Source organism: Toxotes jaculatrix, chromosome 3 (assembly GCF_017976425.1).
Source record: "Toxotes jaculatrix isolate fToxJac2 chromosome 3, fToxJac2.pri, whole genome shotgun sequence".
In the NCBI taxonomy this organism is placed as follows: domain Eukaryota; kingdom Metazoa; phylum Chordata; class Actinopteri; family Toxotidae; genus Toxotes; species Toxotes jaculatrix.
This window is the reverse complement of record NC_054396.1, coordinates 2,173,966-2,193,574: the sequence shown is the minus strand read 5'-3', so window position 1 is coordinate 2,193,574 and position 19,609 is coordinate 2,173,966. Positions and strand designations below refer to the sequence as shown.

At 43.1% G+C, this 19,609-nt stretch overlaps 1 protein-coding gene across 1 annotated transcript in view; it reads right to left on the bottom strand.

Moving 5' to 3' along the window:
- plxnb1b (plexin b1b) overlaps positions 1-19,609 on the bottom strand; it is an 83,265-nt gene that overhangs the window by 25,681 nt on the left and 37,975 nt on the right. Inside the window, exons 3-4 of the mRNA XM_041033839.1 lie at positions 6,405-6,493; positions 3,879-5,046 (exon numbers count right to left, since the gene is read on the bottom strand). Coding sequence (XP_040889773.1) covers positions 3,879-5,036 — 1,158 coding nt within the window. The 5' untranslated portion in view covers positions 5,037-5,046; positions 6,405-6,493. The remainder of the gene's footprint in view (positions 1-3,878; positions 5,047-6,404; positions 6,494-19,609) is intronic.

Genomic DNA, 19,609 nt, shown 5'->3' with positions numbered 1-19,609 from the left:
AAAATCCCTTCAAGTCATTTGTCATTAATTTTGTTAACCAGTTGCCAGGAACATAACAGCAGAGTTGTGGAGGTTTGTAAAATCCCAGCAGGATTTACTGAGGGAGGGCTGGAGTTTGGGAACAAACTATCACTGGAATCCTGTGATTTCTCCACTCTGTGCTTTAAAGCTTAAAGACTATTTGTTGTTGCTTCCACAGTTCAGCAGGATGGAGGGTTGTTGCTTTTCATTCCACACATATCATTTTTCCACAAGGTCATTGCTTCATCACTGCTAACAACTGGAAGTGGAGGCAATGACCCTGGGAGCTCAGGCTGCTGGAGGCTACTTGAAGGATGCCTGGTCTATTGCAGTGAACTGACTTATCTGTCCTGCTCTTAAAGGAGCCGGGTGGAGTTTTTTTTTTAAAAAACAAACAACTTTCACCTGTCAGTGTGTGTATCCCTGACGTCTAACAAACATGGTGAGTACACTTCCTTCCTCATAAAACATTTACAGAGTTGACTGTTACAATATTTAAAATCCTGTATTGTTAACATCCACATGTACCTTCACTTGTTCTTCTGTGTATCCGCTCATAGAAACACAGCTCCACAGCTCTACTACAGGTCTAAAACTACACAGGGAGCCTTTAAGAAACAGAGACTTCTCATGATACCAGCACTGCTGACCTTTAATCACTCAGACACATACAATCTCACAAAAACAGCACAGCCTAAATATTTTCCTGATTTCACCACTGAAACCGTCCAACTTTAAAACCTGGTTGTAATAACACAGCCGACAGTGTCCAAACAGCTATATATAGGCATAAGTTAGTATTGATTAAACCATGTGGAATGAACCCAACCATTAGAGGAAAACAAGCAGAGATGCCTGCATGCTAAGAATAGCCCCAAACTACATTATGCACACTGAAATAGTTATGAAGTCATGACATCCAGTCTAGGAACATGACTTGGAAGCTTAAAGGCTGGCTTGTCACTGACCGGCCTGGCTGATGGGAATCTGTGATTACACTGTAATAACACAGTACTGTGCTGACTGCAATCAACTGGACTTTTAGCCATAAAGATTTAAGACGGTCATAACCACTGGGGACTAAGAAAACGACAACAGATTGCCAAAGCTTGCATTTCAGCTACTAATGTTCGGTGGGAATTCTGAACTCTGATCACAAAGCATGTTCCCCAAGGCTTAGACCTCGCGTGCGAGGGACTGTCCTGGCAAAGACTGAACCAGGATGGAGGTTGATTTGTTTGCGCACAGGGATCCAATAGAGATTTGACGTCTTAATCACACTGTAAATCTCTTTCAGCTCCACATCTCTCATCATTGTTTCACTCTGGCCATATGGTTTGCTTTGAATTCCCTTTGTAGGACTCCAATCACTGCAGGTGCTGGAACCCTCTAGGAACTGTTTATTATCATTAGTAGTGGTAGTATTAGTATTATTACCAAATTATTTCTTCCCTTGATTCTGTGGATGATTTCACATCATTTGACCACATGACTTTCCACCATTTTGAACTATATCTAAAACCTTTAAAAGTTTTAACAGGTTTCAAATTCGATTTAATCCTTCCAAAATTTCACACATGAAAAGTCTGGACCGAACCAAAAAGCACACAAAAAGTTATCATGTTTTATTTTGATACTCTGTTCTGTTTGGGTTTACACATTTTTAAATGTTGTCATTCATATAAATTGGTTTAAGAAATTGTAACCAGATTTGGTTTAGTTGTTTGGAAGCTTGCTCCAAAATTTGCTGTTTAGTATTGGGACTTAGGGAGGGCGCCAAAAAAAGATTAATATCTTATAACTGATTCCATGTTCTTTTCTGAAATGAATATATGGTCATCTCTCAGATAGCATGTGAAATTTGGTTTTGATGGATCACAGTGCAGTGCGATACTGATTATATCAAGAACTCAGCTGATGTTTAGCGTACATTGTTGTCAGTGTAAACTGTCCTGTCCTGATGGTGTAGAGATCTAGACACATGCCTGCCTATTGTGAACTCTGTTCACACACATCATGACTCTTGTACTTTGTAAACAATATGCACGCCACTGTTTTTAGTTTTTCACCTTTGCTTTCTTTACTTCCATATATTCATATCTGTCCCTTCCACTTCCTACCCCACCTTTTCCCTTTTCTTTCACTTCTTGCTCTTCATTTTTCTGCTCCACTCTGCTTCTGTGTTCTTTTTATCTCTTCTACCCTTCTTCTTCACAGCCTTGTCTCTGCCTGGTGTGTCTTTATCCATCCTCGTCAGGCCTTGTTAAACATTACCCACAGCCCCACCTCACTACGCACGGCTAATGCAGCTGATCGATCCCTCCCTGACCAGAGGTTCTATTAAATTACACTGCCTGCACACTACCTTCTGCCCTTGAGCCAATCTGCTGTACGTGGCTGTACGTGGCTGTACGTGGCTTCACAGGTTGAGGGGTCAGCACTGCTCCACATCCTCAACACAGGAGGAAATGATAATAAAGGTGTAATAAAGATGTCAAAGCTATAAATGCAAAAGCAGTGCTTACATGGAGTAGACACCAAGATGCACGAACATGAACACACCACGTAAAATCAGGATTTCCAGAGTTGGTCTTGTGAGAGGGCAAATCTAATATCTAATTCAATCCCTCCTCCACAACATTACATTTGTCTGTTACAGAAATGTCAAATTAAATTTCATCCTCTCTGATACAGAGGTCACTTTGCTGGAAGAGAACGGCTTCAGATGCACAGCAACAGCTTCTGCAGATGAAACCTTTTATTCAGCATAGTCATCACTGGGGAAAAAAAAAAAGTGACTTATCTAAAAAAGAAAAAAAATATTTGCACAGCTTGTTCTTCTGTAAACAGAACAATGGAGACGAGGAGGAGAGTGAATTTAACCAGGCTTATGTGACTGGTTGACAGTGTCCCTCCCTGTCCTCACTCTGTGTGGAGATTTTCATTCAGAGAAAGAAAATAATATTTAAACAATATAAAACAACACGGGGGGAAGAATGAAATAGAGATATTAGCATCATACCGCTTTTCAGTAACACCCTGTTGCACAAACAGGCAATTATACACACTGACACATGGGAGTGAAGCAGTGTAACTGCTGTCTGGCTCAGAATGTTAGACACTAGTGTGTGGTTTCACTGGAGAAAGTGTTTGGTAAGTCCCTTATTCATGTATAATTCAGTGTTAGTTACTGAGAGAGGGAATAGGTTCGGTTTGTTCTGAATTATTTTGAACAGTTTGATACTCTCTGACACTATTCCTTTTTAATAACCAACTCCACAGGACTTTAGGTCACAGTGAGTTATCCAAACTACACAAGATTATTAGCACAATTGTTTTATTCTAAATTTGAAGATTTTTGCAAAATGTACAATCACTCTAATCTATTGTATGTCCTGCTGCACTGTCAGTGAGCTGGGCAACCCCTCATTAATACAATATGGAGGAAACATTTAGGATGACAACAGTTTGGACCAAATATTGGACCTTTTCAGGGGTGTGGGGAGCTCCCTATTGTAATTTGCCATGTGCTCCTGGTTCATGCTTTCTCTTATTTATAGATATTATGTTTATTAAGACTGTTTTTATCCAACAGCAGTTACCACACTTAATGCTGCTAAAACATAACTTGATGTGCAGTACATGCTTTTAGTGTAATAAGAGATGGGTGTAATAATGACAGAATGTATGCCAAGACAACAAACCTTTAATAGTACCTAGTAATGGAACAATGTCTAACCTACAGCATTGTTTAGGATTAGACGACAGGGTTTGTACTCAAATTAATTATTGTGTTCTTTGACTTGCACTTTTGTTACCACTCAAACAAGCAAATTCAATGTGACAATGTGACTCACCTCTGGCAGGTTGGCACAGTTTGACTTGACTTCGTACTCAATGTAGGCTGCCTCCATTCCTGTTTCTTTACCCATCTGTGTGTAGCACAGGTCTCTGGTGGAGTTAATCCTGCGGTCCACATCTTCAAGGTTAAACATGCAGAGGGCAGAGTCCTCACTAGGCCGAGTTGATGAAGCCAAACGGGTGGAGAAGACACCAAGAAGGATCTCTGAGCCTTGACTCCCTACACCGTCCTTGGAGAGCCCGAGTTGGACAGCTTGCAGCAAGTTGTAAATTTTCCCCGGCCTGGAACGGCATGTCAAGGGTACTTCTACGTAGGAGTAATAGGACTGGTCATCCAAACATACACGAGAGATGTAGGTGCGGTATTCACGCGACTGTGACTTAAGGTCCCGTCTATAGAAGAGGAAGTATACATGCTGACGGTGGGCAAACGATGCCACAAAATGATGGTCATACTCTGAGAGACGGCCAGCCACAGCCAACTTGGCGGTCTCCTCGTAGGAAAAGACGGGTTCCTGGGCGAGGTTTCTTGTGGAAATAGGAGGATGGCTGCTGGTGTAACCCCGGCCCACAAACAGTACTGGTTGCCTGTCAGGATGGGACCGAACCACAAGCCCAACAGTACTAACATTGGGGTGGTTAGCTGCTACATATTGGGTATCCACTGGCTTTGAGGTGGAAAAAAGTACCTCATTCACAGAATTCAGACTACGTTTCTGACAGATTCCTTGATTGACGCTCCCACAGGTAATAAGTTGCATGGAATAGGGATCAACCAGCAGGAGCTTGTTGTGGTTACTGGTGGCCCTAGCCTGAGGGCAGTTGCTTTCAGTAACAGGAGGTAAGCACTCCCGACTATCTGTAACGGGTCCGGTGTCATCTTGGAATTCAGGTTGGAGGAATTGATCCAACTGGAACAGGTGATCTCGAGCCCCGATGTAGACCCGACTCACACTGGGGTCGGGATGCAGGGCCAAGTGCTCAAACAGTGTGTCATTCCGGACAAAAGTGAGATGATGACTAGAGGGGAAAAAGTCTGATCCTTGGACAATGCCACTAGGTAATGAGAAGAATGGCCAGCCAATGGCTAGCAGGAGAGACAGCAGTGTCCGGACTGCTGACAATGAAAGATGACGCACCATCCCCGGAGGCATGGCAGCAGAGCTGAGGGAAAGGCGACAGGACAGGTTGTTAGAAACACCTTTTGTTTTTGAGCTGAAGTATCTGAGGCTCTTTTGCCTACTCGGTTGGCACTGACATCATATGTGGCACTGCTGTAACTATAGCAACTAGCTAGCTAATGTGATCAGACTCTTTCTTCTTGGGGTCATTGAGTCATCACTGAAATAGTATAGTGTGGGTTTTTTTTTTTATCTTACTCAATGCTGGGATCAAAGCTGCCCCACAGTTCTTCAGAGGAAGTGGAGGTATAGATGATAAAAGTGCCTAAATTATGATATCCAAATGACGGATATCACATCTACAAGTCCTCCATTATAATCCTCTTAAGGTTGTACAGAGGCCCCCCTGGAGAATCACTGCACAAGAGGAACTGTATAGGGTATAAACTCACCAGTGTATATTTTATGAGAAACACCGTAGCAATACTGGGTAGGGCCTCCATTTGCTGTCATAACAGCCTGAGTTCTTTGTGTCACTGATTCCACAAGATGTGGAAACTTTCCTCTGAGACTCTGCTCCATGTTGACATGATTCATCAGGTCATTTCTACAGACTTGTCAGCTGCACATTTAAGCTGCCAATCTCCTGTTCTACCACATCCCAAAGGAGTTCTACTGGATTCAGGTCTGCAGACTGGGGAGGACACTGAAGTTCACTGAACTCTCTGTCATGTTCATGAAACCAGTTTGAGCATTATCCTGCTGGAAGTAGCCATTAGAAGATGGTGAACTGTGGCCATGAAGGGATGAACATGGTCAGCAACAATACTCAGATAGACTGTGGATGACTGATTGGTATTAAGGAGCCCAAAGTGGAGAAATACTCAAACTAGTCCATCTGGAACAATCTTGCCACAGTCAAAATCACTGAGATCACACTTTGTCCCTATTCTGATGTTGGATGTGAACATTGACTGGAGCTCCTGACCTGTGTGTTCATTATTTTATGCACTGCAAATTTGCAAAACTGACTGAATTTGGATACTTACAAGAATAAGCATGTGTACAAGTGTTTCCAATAAAGTGCTTGGTGAGTGTACTGTTCCTTTATTGCACTGAACAATATAAGGAAACTGATCTCACATCCCACTGTGCTGCACAGAGTAGTTCTACAGGAGGGTGCAAACTTTTGACCTATATCACTTGATGGTTTGTCTGTTCTTTCTGCAGATTAACTATGTAAACAAAACTAACCACTGTTAGAAAAGAAATGAAAACCATACTTACTTATTTTTAAAACATATGACTGTATATGTCTGTATCAAGTGGCAGTCACTTGTTGAAACAGGCTAAGGAAGGAGGGTGCCTTAAGCATAACAAATTAAGACATTGGCTCCTCACCATTTGTTTCCAGTGGTGTTTTACAGAGGCATGTCACCTCTTGACCTCCCAGCAGCATGGGTTTAAAAACACATCCTTCTGGACACAACCTGTAACACAAAGGAAAGTGAAGACACGTGAGTATATTCTATACTTAGACACCCAGGGAGGATTAGGGCAGCAAAGTGTTTGCTACAAGCACAGACTCTATGGTTCAAACATACTGTATTTTTTGGAATCACTGCAGTTCACTGAAAGTCCTGGGAAGCTCATTCCCATTGAAATTCCTGTCAGACCTATGTCTGACTGGCTACATCCGTTTTTGCTTTTTAAAAAGCCCTCAGAAGAAGCCAGGTCGAGTAGTGTCAGTCCAAGAGGGCTTTCAGTGCCACACACACTGTCCCAGTATACAATCCTCCCTCATTGCTAGGATACAAGGTACAAAAACCTTTGGTTTCAGAGTCCTTGCCAGAAAAACAAGTAGCTGCAAGAGAAAAGAGGATGGCATGGGAACAGTGAGCAGGGTAAAGTTTCCTTGTTTGGCCACCTGAATCTGTGGTTTCATACTTTGTGAAATACTGTAATTATGACTGAATTACACTCGGTTCTCCTTTTCAGTCTGTTTACAGTGTATCCTCATCTTTTCTGCTCGCCATCTCTCTCTTCTTTCTATCCACCTCTCCTCCTGTATCATCTCCCATCACTGGCACAGAACCAGGATTATTTCTTTCGAGTTCAGGCAGATCTCTAGTGAGCTTATTCAAATGGGAGGTTAGAAAAAGACAGAGACAGACTGAAAAAGACACTATTTACCCCACTGAACACACACACACACACAAGGCCACAGTATGAGCTTTAGAAAAGCTTACTTTGTTGTTGGAAATCTCCTGTATGTGAGAGTATGTGAGAATGAGGCTAAAAGGCGTAGACCAGAGGCCATAGATGGAAAGAAAGGAAACAAAAAAATTATTGATATCTATATAATTTTAAGCCAATGTGAATTAAATCTAAAACTCCTCGTCAAGCACTTCCATGATCATGTTTGTTTTTCCACTTAAAGGCCAGTATAACTACCTCCAGATTCAGTGCAAGCAGAGACACAGAGGTCAAGCAGACTGACTAATGCATCAGTGACCACACTCAATACAGTCTAATCCAAAGGCTTGTTTATTGGTGTTTCATTATCCAGCCACGCTGGAAGTCATGTGTTTATAGTTGTTCCAAACAGACACAGTGGAAGGCAGAGTGAAAAGTTGGCTGTGACAAAGTTGGGAAGGAGATGCGGGGATGATGGTGCATATTTTCAGACTGTCTCTCCAGGAAGACATTCATAGTGCTGCACTCAGCTGTTCATGTGAAAACTGTCACAAATAGTTGTATGAAAAAAAGAAAGAGAAGTACAACACCTGGCTCCTCTATCAGCTCTGCACAGTTGGCCAATCACGGCGTGATGTGAGTGTGAAAGCTGAATTGTCAGTGTTGGAAAGTTATAAACAATGGTCGACACAGACACCTCCCTGTCCAACGCTGGAAAGGTGAGGGGGTGGGGGGGTTTCCAAAGTTTCCAAAGAACCGACAAGCGGTTCAGTGAAAATCCTGCCTGAACCAAAAGACAGACTTTTTCCTCCGACCCCTGAGGTGGGGTGAGCAAGTTTTCATATCTTGGTTAAAAGCTGCAGCTCTGCTGCTGCAGAGCCTGAACTCTGTAGTCAGCATGTCACGACTCTGTGGTGGAAAGATGCTTTACAGCTCTGTGTAGATAATCCTAAGAAACCAGTGCAGAGCCTGATGCAGCACAGTCAGGACTGACTGTTCAGAGTGTTCAGGAATGAACTCACAGCAGCACTACTTCAACAAATACATGCTTCTCCTGTTACCTCCACAGGCCAACCACTTCCACAAGCTGCATGTATTATACTCCATCGTGGGCAACACTGTCCAGTGTGAGCACAGTGTAGTCTTCACCAATAACTCTCCAAATCTGCCGGCTGTCACTCCACTCATCTAAGAGTAACAGGCCTGTCAGGCCCTCATCTATCTACATTCATTATTTGCTGAAAGCTGCTAATCAAATAGCCAAAAACTACAGTAAACTGGGCAGCCATCACTCCAGGACTCCGCTCTCCTGCAGTGGATAATCGAGTCGGCCTCAACTTCATTCAGAGTTTGAGATACATGAGAACAAGAGAATGGACTGCTGATTCAATTTTCTCACGTTAGAAAAAAAAAACCCATTTTGCCTCCAAGTGGATGTCTTTTTTTTTTTTTTGGTGAATTCAGTGAGCCAAAAGGCGTCAATGTGATGTCAGGTGAGAGGAGGAAATGTGTGCCTGTAATTGCTTTATCTAAATGTTCCTGTACTTTTAGATAATGGACTCCACTTTGTCTACAGAAACAGTAACTTAATTCACTTCATGTGATGGGTACTCCAATTGAATACACAGGACAGACGAAAAAGAAAGTGGTCAATAACAACTGGATTCTTCTTCAAGGAAGAATGTTAGCACAGTATCAAAAAATATAGCCACCTCTTTACTTTCAGTGAGACCCCTGTGTTGGCACAGTGGACAGCTCTGGGGGTAGAATAACTCGCTGTGCCAACACAGTCTGGAGTAGTTCCACTGTTTGCCTTGCAATTGCTGACTGTCACCATAATATCCTGTTGTACAATCCTTCCTCAGTGTATTATCAACGCCTGTGCAGTGTTTTTGCCATCTAAAATGTTATTATTATTTATTTATTATGTGTTACTCAATCTAGTTTTCTACTGGGCACCTTTTCTAATGCAATAAAACCTTCGCACAGCACTGTGACATATCATGGTCACAATTTTTTAAGAAACTAATTTAAAGAGTCCTCATCAGAATGTTTTAAGTTTGTCGTTATGTAAATATTGACTATTGGTTAATATGTTATTATCAGATTTTTATGCTCTCGAATATTAATGTTGGTATAGGCCTTAAAAGACCAACATCATCAGGCTGTTGTGGTATGAATCGGTGGAGGTGGTGACTGGTGCTGGCTGTTGTGGTTTTGGGTGGGGCGATGCTGAATCACCTGGACCTTCAAAGGTGGATATATTCACCAGCCACATTCCTCCCCTTGCCTTTGCCTTGACAGAGTTCAGCTGGCAGCCAAATATCTTTTCAGTCACTCTAAAGCTTCACTGTATCACCTCGAAGAGGGTGCAGCCACGCTGGAATGGTGGATTGTGGGAGGATGGTTTGAGTAAGAGCTTTGATACTGGAACATGATTGCCTCTGAGCTGAGCAGCTACACTCTGCGTAAGTACAACTTCCTCTTCTGTGAGTTATTTACTAAACACAGTCGATGCTGATGTTGGTTCAGAGGAAATGGGGAGTTGGACTTTGTGACAGGTAGCTGTTGGGCCTGTAGCAGACAGACAGACAGGAGTAGCTGGGTAGAAACCCTGTAGGACAAACCCACCACAAATGTACTGGACTGAAGTCTTAGCTGCAGCCAAGAGACTCCACGGCACAAGGGAGCATTCCTGAGAGGCACATTCAATTGAGCCATCATCCGCTACACTGAGTCCAGCCTTTCACTCATTTTCAATTCAGCTATCCTACATTCTGGAAGAGAGCGAAAGGGACAACAGCAGAGAGGGGTTGGGGGGGGGGCAGACTATATCTGAAGTGAAAAGGCTGGCAGAATGACATAAGCGGACAGAAACGGGGTTACAGGAAGACAATGGTGAAAGGGGAAGACGGGGGGTGAGACGGAGAGAATGTGGAAACGATGAGGGACATCGCCACAAACAAGTACTCACAAGCCTCAGTGCTCACTGAGAACTGATGGAATGTGACTAATGATAATAAGCCAGAGTTAGAGTAAGAGAGAGAGAGAGAGAGAGGGAGGGAGAGAGAGAGAGGGGGAGGAGGAGGATGAGCTGGTCATTAATTACAGTGCCTAACCACAATGCTTCATTCAACACCCGGTCATTTGCAGAGCGACTGGGAGGGGAAATAAAGCAAGTTTCTAATTAGTGACATGATTGTGAACATAAACAAACGCGCACAAGCACGGACACACAACAACAACAATTAACATCTAGCAGGAGGGACACCGGCCTCTGCAAATGTTAACCAGTGTCCATCTGGATCCTCAGAGACTGAACCAATCAGACTTAGAGAGGCCTCAGCATGGCCTCAGGCTGTAGGTACTGTATATCTGCAGCGAGTAGATAGTACTTTGCCACAGATTTGTTGACAAATCAGTAGTTTGTTTTGCCCAGTGCTGAGATGTCACAAGTTCAAATATGTCCAACTTCACAATCACAACTAGCAGGCTGACATGAGCAGTTTTCCCACTCAGCTGTTGGTACTATGGCCAGGTCATACTTACATGACTGTGCTGTGGTCCAAAATAATAAACAGAGAGAATCAGTATGGTTCAGATACAAGCTCTCATTTTATTGTGTTTGATTCGAACACACGTGGTGCCACAGTGTAATTGAGCTCCTCTGTTCATCAGTTAAACTTTAAAAGCAACCTTTCTGTTCCCACAGAGACAAGTTCCACCGCTGAGCGTAACCATTTTAGTTAGTTAGTGACACTTTACTGAAAAACCACAGCACTAAATCTTCCTCTGACGTCTCAAACCAGTGTAACACTGGTTTTTGACTGTTCTGGCTGCTGCTACAGTTTCTCCCACCCTGCTTGATGGTCTTTATAGTAACTATAAATAACAGACTCAGTCGTAACATCTGAGCTGGCCGTATCATTTGCAGTATCCTGTAAACATCGCTTCCAGAGGTGATCTAGCTGCACACTGGACCTGCAAAACTGTTTATAATAAAGTGTGAGATTTCCATTTCTTCTACACTAAGAAAAATTGAAACCAAAAAGAGTGAAAATAAACTCAGACTGCTGACACATAAGCACATCAGAGGCAAATCTTTTTGGCCTTCTCTGCTTCAAAAAAAAAAAAAGGTTTGTTTTTAATACAACAGATTTTCTTTCTATCTCTACTTTTCGGAAGAACGTGCAGTTGTCGCTGTGCTGTTTCAAAACTCGTGTATCGGTGAATTCCCTCTCAGTTACTGCAACAATCTGCCTGCTGGCACTGGAGCTGGACAGCCCGGCTGGCTGGCTGCCAAGAGGTTATTTACAGAGGAACCCCCCCCCCCCCACCCCAACAATTGCTGTCCATCTAAAAGAACACATTCCCCCTGGGCTGATGAACTTCAGAGAGAGAGGGAGAGAGAGGAACAGTGTGAGGAGGAGGAGGGGAATCATCACCCTGCGCTCTCTTCCGGAAAATGTCCTTCCAGAAATTAAGACATAAAACTCCCCGGTTTTCGTGATCAGGGCCTTTTATGGGATGAAGTTCCTCAATGACATGACAGAGGGCTTTTCTGGACATGTTTCAGTGGTCAGAGGAAAGCCACTTGTTGCTGTAGAGGAGGTGGATAAAGGAAGTTCCCATGGTTGTTAAACTTTATGGCCCCGAAGAAATCACCCTGGGGTGACGGAGTCTGAGCTTGGGTACGAGGCAGGATGGATGTCCAAGTCTCAGGGATCACCTCTGCTTTTGGGTGGAACTCAGTGGCTTTGACCAAACGTGTGCACACACTTCCTCTTTCCTCATCTTTTCATGTTGACTGGTTTTATTTTATTTTTGCATAATTAAAGACTTTTCTGTCAGTTCTGACTAACATCTATGCAGACCTCTAATTCAGTCAGTAAACATAAGGCAGCAGCTGAGATTTACAGTAGTATTTGACATTCAACTCTTGTTCAGGAACAACACAACCAATATGAGATGGTGGGGTTGTTTTAGGTTTTTATTACTCCTGATTTTTTCCATCTTCCGCTGTGAAATGAAACCACAACTTCTATTAATAGCTAAGATCTAACTGTTGGATTACATTCAAGTCAACAGACGCACCAAAACAAGCTATTTCTATCAGCTGGGATCTGCAGAATGGAAAATAAAATACTTTTTTTTTTTTTTAACGATTTCAACACAATCAGGCTGTGTAAAACACAAATTACAATTTAAACTAGTACCATTAGTGCCTTTCTTTTTTTTTTTACTGGCAGCAGAGTCAAAATATTGTCTTAAGCAAACAAAAGAAGAGGAAAAAAATCAGGCAGATGGGAAACAACTACAACAACCCCAATCACGCTGCTATAGTCCCCTGAGTCATGTCAGCATGATGAACGGCCATGTCTGCAGTGGAATTAGATTTTAAGAGGCATAAATGAGAGCAAGTAGGGAGTCACTGGGGCTATCATAAACAAACAGCCACAGCTGCCAGACAGGAAGCTATAAAAGTCTTTGGAGTTTATCAGGATCGTAACTCAGATGCGGACAGGTGCGTTTGGCACCACACAAATCAGAAAGTATCTACAGTGGTGCAGGCAATAACTTTAGAACGCACTCAAGCAGAGGAGCAGCAACGCTTCAGGGCAGACGCATCCTCACAGCTTCCACTTTGCTTTTATCTGGTGTTGATGACAAAATGTGGCTGATGTTTCAAACAAAGCCACAGAGACGAGGCGTGCTGAGACATAACACACTGGAGAACATAACACTGTGAATACAGTCCCATTACAGTCCCAACTTGATGAGATGAAGGTTTTTACGTTTAAATTCTCCCTTTTATTTGGCTAAAGTTGGTATAAATTACAAACAATAAACTTTCTAAAAGGCTCACGTGCAGGATCATGTGTTTGAGGATAGCTTTGCTTAGCTGCAGGTGCATAGTGTACATAAATGTGGTTTAGTCTCTGCACCACAGTGGGTTAAGCTAAGTATAAAATGGTGTGTGTGTGTGTGTGTGTGTGTGTGCTGTCTCCCACTGTATAATTCCATTGTTTAGGGCAGTCACTTGGGATGGCAGCCGTCCAATGGGACACTCACACTGACACAGAATAGAAGGGTGGGGACGCACACAGAAAACCCACACACACACTGTCATTACCAACTTAACACACACGAGACACGCTCGTCTGCACTGCATTTAACTGCTTAAGGGTCTGAGTGCTTGAGCAGGCCAAAGATGACCAGTCATCATTCCCAGAGCAGGAAGAGACAGAGGACCAGGTGAGACGGTCATCAGACAGAGATGGATCTTTAACGTCACACCTCAACCATTAAAATGAAAAAAGAGGGGGAAACATGCATCATATCAATACGTGACATCAATGAAATAAACAGTAAAACTCGATGTAAATAACTATTTGTAAACATCCAGCGGGAGGCACCGAGCATGTTGCCACCTAAAGCCGTCAGAGTTCAGGACTGGAGTAAAAATGAGTGAAGTCACTGCAGTGAATAGTCCTGCTGTTCCACCCGAAGCTCCACGGGACAGCTAGTTATCCTGAGGCAAATTACCCAAACACAACCTTTGACATTGGTCTGCTCTGTCCCTACCCGCAGCAGATCCTGGGCCAGTTATGGACACAAGCGTGTGACTACAGGCATTGTTGGGCCCAGTGGGTTTCCACACCGTCCGCCATCTTGCGCCCACAGGCTGTGTATTTAGAGTAGACATGGAGGGCTGGTTGGCTGATACGCACTACAGACTGCTCTGCAGCTTTTTGCTCTGCAGCTTTTTGCTGTTTAACTTGTTTCTTTTGATTTTCTGTTGATGGACTAAGTTTTTAAACATGTTTTATTTTCTGAATTGCTGGAGGAAAATCTGTTAACATCACCACTGAGCCTGACACGCTGTAAATTACTCAACATAATTTCCAGCCACATCTCATATAAATCACTGCATGACACATTTCAGTGGGGGAAAAAAAAAAAAACTGCCACTTGAGCAGATGATAACACTTAAATCAGAGAAAGAGGCCAGTGAGCAAACACTTGGACAGTTAAAAGCAAATGATAATTTGGACTTCATGGCTCTTAGAAGCCAACAGAAGCCACTGCTGCCTGTGTGAGGGCAAGGCCTTCACAGGCAAATTACAGCCTGTGTTTTTACATGCTGATTATGGTGGAGAGAATTATGCACACATTATCCGAAAGAATGCAGAAACTCCTCTGACAGAGAGGAAAAGTAGGAAGGACAAGAGCTATTTTTTTTCCTGTCGCCTCCATTTCATCAGCTCGATGAACAGCAGTAATGGACCGACAGGCAGCTGGAGAAGGGAGCTGTGGCTGCAGTAAGCAGCACTGAGAAACTTTCTGATACACAAGAGGCTGAGTTGTGGTGTTTAAAAGGGTGAAAAGTTAAGCATGTCTCATTAGACGTGTTATCTGACCAAGTACAGAGGCTCCAAACGGTCACACTCTGCAGTCACAGCCTGCTGGCTGCCTCACACTGCCTCCCTGATCTCTCCCGTGTGCTTCAGTGGCCTCGATACAATGAACTGTGGAACTGGGGATAACACCGCCCACTTTCAGACAGACTCTCCTCAAAGGCATTCACCGCGTCACTCGCCGCTGTACAGCACAAATGACAGAAGCAGTTGTGCAAGAAGTTATGCTGATTCAGCACGTTTGTGTGTTTGATGCACACTGTGGCCTTTAGGCAATAAACATGAATTCTACGGACTACTTGTTAAACATGTCAGCACTGTCATCAGGAGTGTGTTAGCATTTAGCTCAAAGCACCACTGTGAGAGAGCACAGCCTCATAGAGCTGTAACCACGGCTGAAGACTCTTAGCTTTGTTCCACAAAATAATTACTGTAATGTACCATCTAAGCCAGGGCTGGACAATATGACAATATAAGTAACAAGGCAAAATCCCAGGGCTGAGATTCTGTCAAGTCCTGCTTACACTTAAACTGAAAATAAAGACTGAGGACCGAAGTGGAAGTGAACTTCATAACTGCACAATCATGGCATTTCCTCATGGGTTTCTGGGATAATAATTTTGTGAGTGTTTTAGGATTTTTCAACATTAGGCAAAAAAAAAAGCATGACACCACAGACACAGAAAAGTGCAGGCAACATAATACTGGTAGATTATGCAAAAAGAAAGGCTGAGAAAGGGCTGCATGTCCGGGATTATCTTTTCTGTCAGCACCATCAGGGCCTGGTCCATTTACACTATTACAATTTTTTTTTCTGTGGTTTAATTATCACAGTCATTGTCTGATGTTGCTCTGCAGTAAGGAGATTTCAGTTTATCTGGGGTTATCCACTGTCTGCTACTAAAAGTCTGATGAAGTGTCATGACTGCATATTCATCAGTCTTTCATTTACTCATATATTATTGTGATTTACTTATGTTTTTGTTTATGTTTATGTTTCAGGCATATTACACTGAAATCGATCCCCAGACACCTGAGAATCTCCTCTTATCATTCAGTTTACAGTGGGTCACTGGGCCATTAATATTTACGAAGCGAGACACAAAGGCTGTCAGATCAAAGACGCTTGGAGACACTGATAGTTTGGACCATCTCATCAGGTCATGGCTGTAGCTTGTTTCAGTATTTGAACAGAATATGAACCCTTCCCTGGAGTTGTTTACTATGTAAAACTAGGAGACATTTACTGATTTAAGCAACTGTTTCGGGTCATTAGAAATTGAACAGCTGTGGGGTTTTTCACTGCTGTTGACAAACATAAAGCAATCTGAGGACATCTAGTAATATGTGATAGGAACTTGTCCTAATTTCTGACGCTGTCTAGACTAGATTATCAACTGATCATCGCTTTTTACGCCAGAACCTTAATCCAAATGCAATCATTTCATCAAACTTTAAAATTCATTTAAATGTAGGGGCTGGGAAAACAAATGCAAATCTTTCCTTGAAAATAAAGTTTAATCGAGTAGACCACTGAGAACCAGAGTCCACCCTAATGTGTAGCTATGGCTGATGACAAATGTTCACACTCACCAAACATCTTGTTTTAGTGTGAGAGCTCTGCACTGTTGTATTGGCTTCATTTTAACACTGTTTAGAACTATTCAGATCTAGGCCTTTAACTCACCACTGTGATTTTCACACATATTACACGATTTACGTGACTTGTGCCCAGAAGGATGCCAGTGTGAAAGGTATCACAGAGTGAGAGACAGCGCTTTAGCAACAGAAGCAAGTGGGAGAGAAGCTGAGAGGATGTGCTGATGGCTACAGAGACAGAGAGCAGTGAGCCAGCTGTTTCAGCTTCAAACTGGAGCTGGGGCGGATGGGGTGAGGTGGGGGATGGGGCTGGGGTTGGGGTTGGGGGGGGGGCAGGGGAAGACCAATATTTGGACTCTCCTGGAGCAGAAACATCATGACCGGCAGCATCCCAGCACAAAAACAAGCTATTATTAGAATTGGTAGTGGGAGAGGAGCAGCAGCCAGGCAGCCACCGACCGACAGATGGAAGTTATGAGAGATGGAGGGAGGCTGGGCTCTGGCACTCTCAGGGGAGAGGTGACATTTTTGGACAAGCTGCACAAAGAGAATATGGAAAAAACAACCACAATGGCACACATGTACACAAACACACCAACAGAAACTCTGTCTCAGTTATTCACTTCCTAAACCCGAAGCTTTATGTAGAACACAAAGTGTTGGCGGGGGACAGTGTAGTGCTGATTCACTTGACCATGATGAAGTTTATTTTGAAAATATTTTCAGTTAGAAACCTCATGCACATTTTTTTTCTTCATATTCAAAACACAACCAGGGGAAACCGTGAAAGTCTGTTTGCTGTTTCACTGTTACCTCAGTGCCTCTGTCACACAAACCTTCAGCATCTTTCCAAACTAGACTCTAACAGATTTAGCCACATTTCATTTCAGCTAGCTGGATATGAAGTGTTAAAGGGGCACTTCGCTGGTTTTAGACCCACAGCAGCACTCGGCCCGTGGAAACAGTTGCATAATATCCTGTGCGGCTCTGCTGGAGCTTTGTCATGCCTGAGAGAATAACCCTCATGATGTCACCAGGATTTGGCGTGAGACTTTAAATTATTAACAGAAAGGTTGTGTTACAAACTGGAGACGTGGAGTTTGAAGGCTAGGAGCTTTTTTGGAGCTGGAAGCTGAATAAAGTCAGGACAGTAAACTCTCTTCTTGACCATTCTTTTAAAACGTTTGGGGGACCCCTCACTTTATGGAAGTGCAAACCTAGGCCACATGACTGCACATAAAGTTAAAGCAATGAATTCACCCTGGGAGGGAAGGAACTGAGGTGAAGCTGCACTTATACAACATACAACTAATGAACATATGGAAGCAAAAAGAAGAAGTGATCTGAGCTGTCGCACAAACACACACACCACACACACTCAGTGTGTACACTGTTAGGTAGCTACACCTTCTGTCCGTACAGTTGGCCCTGTTGGTGCAGTACACTGTTGTGTTTAAGTAGGCACAGTGCAGAAACAATAATTACTGAAACTAAAAACAGTACACTGTAATTATGAGTGTGTGTGTGAGATGCGAGACACAGCAGAAGACACATATATAAACAGTCCAACGGTCCAATTCATGTCAATAAAGCAAACCATTCACAACATGAACACACCTGTAGAGTTGGCCGTCGGCTGTAGAGTGTGCTTAAGTATTATCACAGAGCACTCAGTCAGGATTTAAGGGACACTTGGCTGATGTTAGTGTTTGTTCTAACTAGTTCACAGATACACAAACTGATCTCCACTAAAAACTGTGAATTCCTGTCAGATTTCATTGACACTCAGGACTTTCCTTCTCCACGCCTGATGAACTTTCAAAGAATCTAGTGAAAAGTTTAAAGTTTAACCCACATTCCCAGACACCATTACTGCTCAGGTGAGGAACTATGGATCTGGGAGGTCCAGGCTGACTAATCATGCATGCACACACACACACACACACAAGTTGTGGAACCAATGACACAACGTGAAGAGACAGGCAACAATAGTGCACACACACACCCTCTTCATTGAATGGGAATTCCAGGGTCATCATGCTGATGAGGAAATGGCCAACATGAGAATCTGAGGCTGCCACTCCTCTGTGCACAGCAGGCTCACTGGAGTTGGACTGGATGTTTAAAGGAGTCATGTTTTGAAAAACTTCAGAACCAAGAACCACTTAAATCAGGGCCTGGGGTCAGGATTATCAGGACCAACAAGACCAACTAAAACTTCTTGACCACCACTTAAAAAAAAAAAAAAAAAAAAAAAAAAAAAACAGAGCTAGTGTAGCGTCTAATCTTCCTAATACTAAGAGGAAGAAGAAAAAACAGAGCTTCAGTACGAATGTGAAATCTGAACTACTGTTCTGAATATTCACTGCACACTGACATGCTACTCACCTCCCAGCTCTCACACACAATACACCCCTCTCTCTGGAAACCCGTACCATAATCCTCTTTTCCTTCTAACACTGGTCTTTTTTCTGAGAAGTGCTGGCTGTTGCAGCCTGAGGAGGATATTAAAGGTTGTGTTCTTCTGCTATCCTCAAACCTGCCTCTACACACAAACACACACACACTTCCATGCGTGATTCTGTTATAGATTTAACTGTAAATGGATAACACTGGTATTTCATCAGTAACTGAATATCGCAGAAAGTGAAAACATGTTTTTTAGAAATTTTAGCAAAAGCCCCAGAAATTACAGCTGTGATTCTTCTTGGGTAAGTCTCTGCAAAGACTGCACACCCGGATTCCCTAAAGCTCCCTCAGACTCAGTGGGAAGAGTCTGTGAAGCAAAGTCTGGACTTTGACTGGTCCACTCAAGGACAGTCAGAGACTTGTCCTGAGGCCACTCCAGTGCTGTCTTGGCCACCACTCCAGTCTCAGGTTGCATTGAGGTCCACAGAGAGTTCCTTGGACTCCATGGTTTGGATTTTGTCCTGAAGTTCCGCGTGAATTGTGGGACCTTATATGCACAGGTGTGTGTCTTTCTAAACTATGTCCAATCAGTTTAGTTTGCTGCAGGTGGACTCTGACCACAGTTTGGAGTGTAAGAAAATTTTCTAAAAACATGTTTTCAGTTTGTTTACAAGTTACAGGTTTACAGGTTACTGGGTGTGGATTGGTCTACAACACAAAGTGAGCAAAAAGTGAAGGCGTCTGAGTCCTCTCTGAAGTTTCTATACATAAAGACTCCTTTCTGTGCCTGGGCAATAAAAAGGGCAGTGCAGAGAGAGTGAAGGGTAAATGTTAGTATGACTGCTGTGTTGTCTGTTCCTCTCTGAACTACCGTGTGCGTGTGTGTGTGAGTGTGTGTGTGTGTGTGTGTAAAACACACCACTATACAAAGAGCCTCTTTGTGGTCCCATGCAGCTTAATGCTGCTTTTCCATAGTTGGCTTAA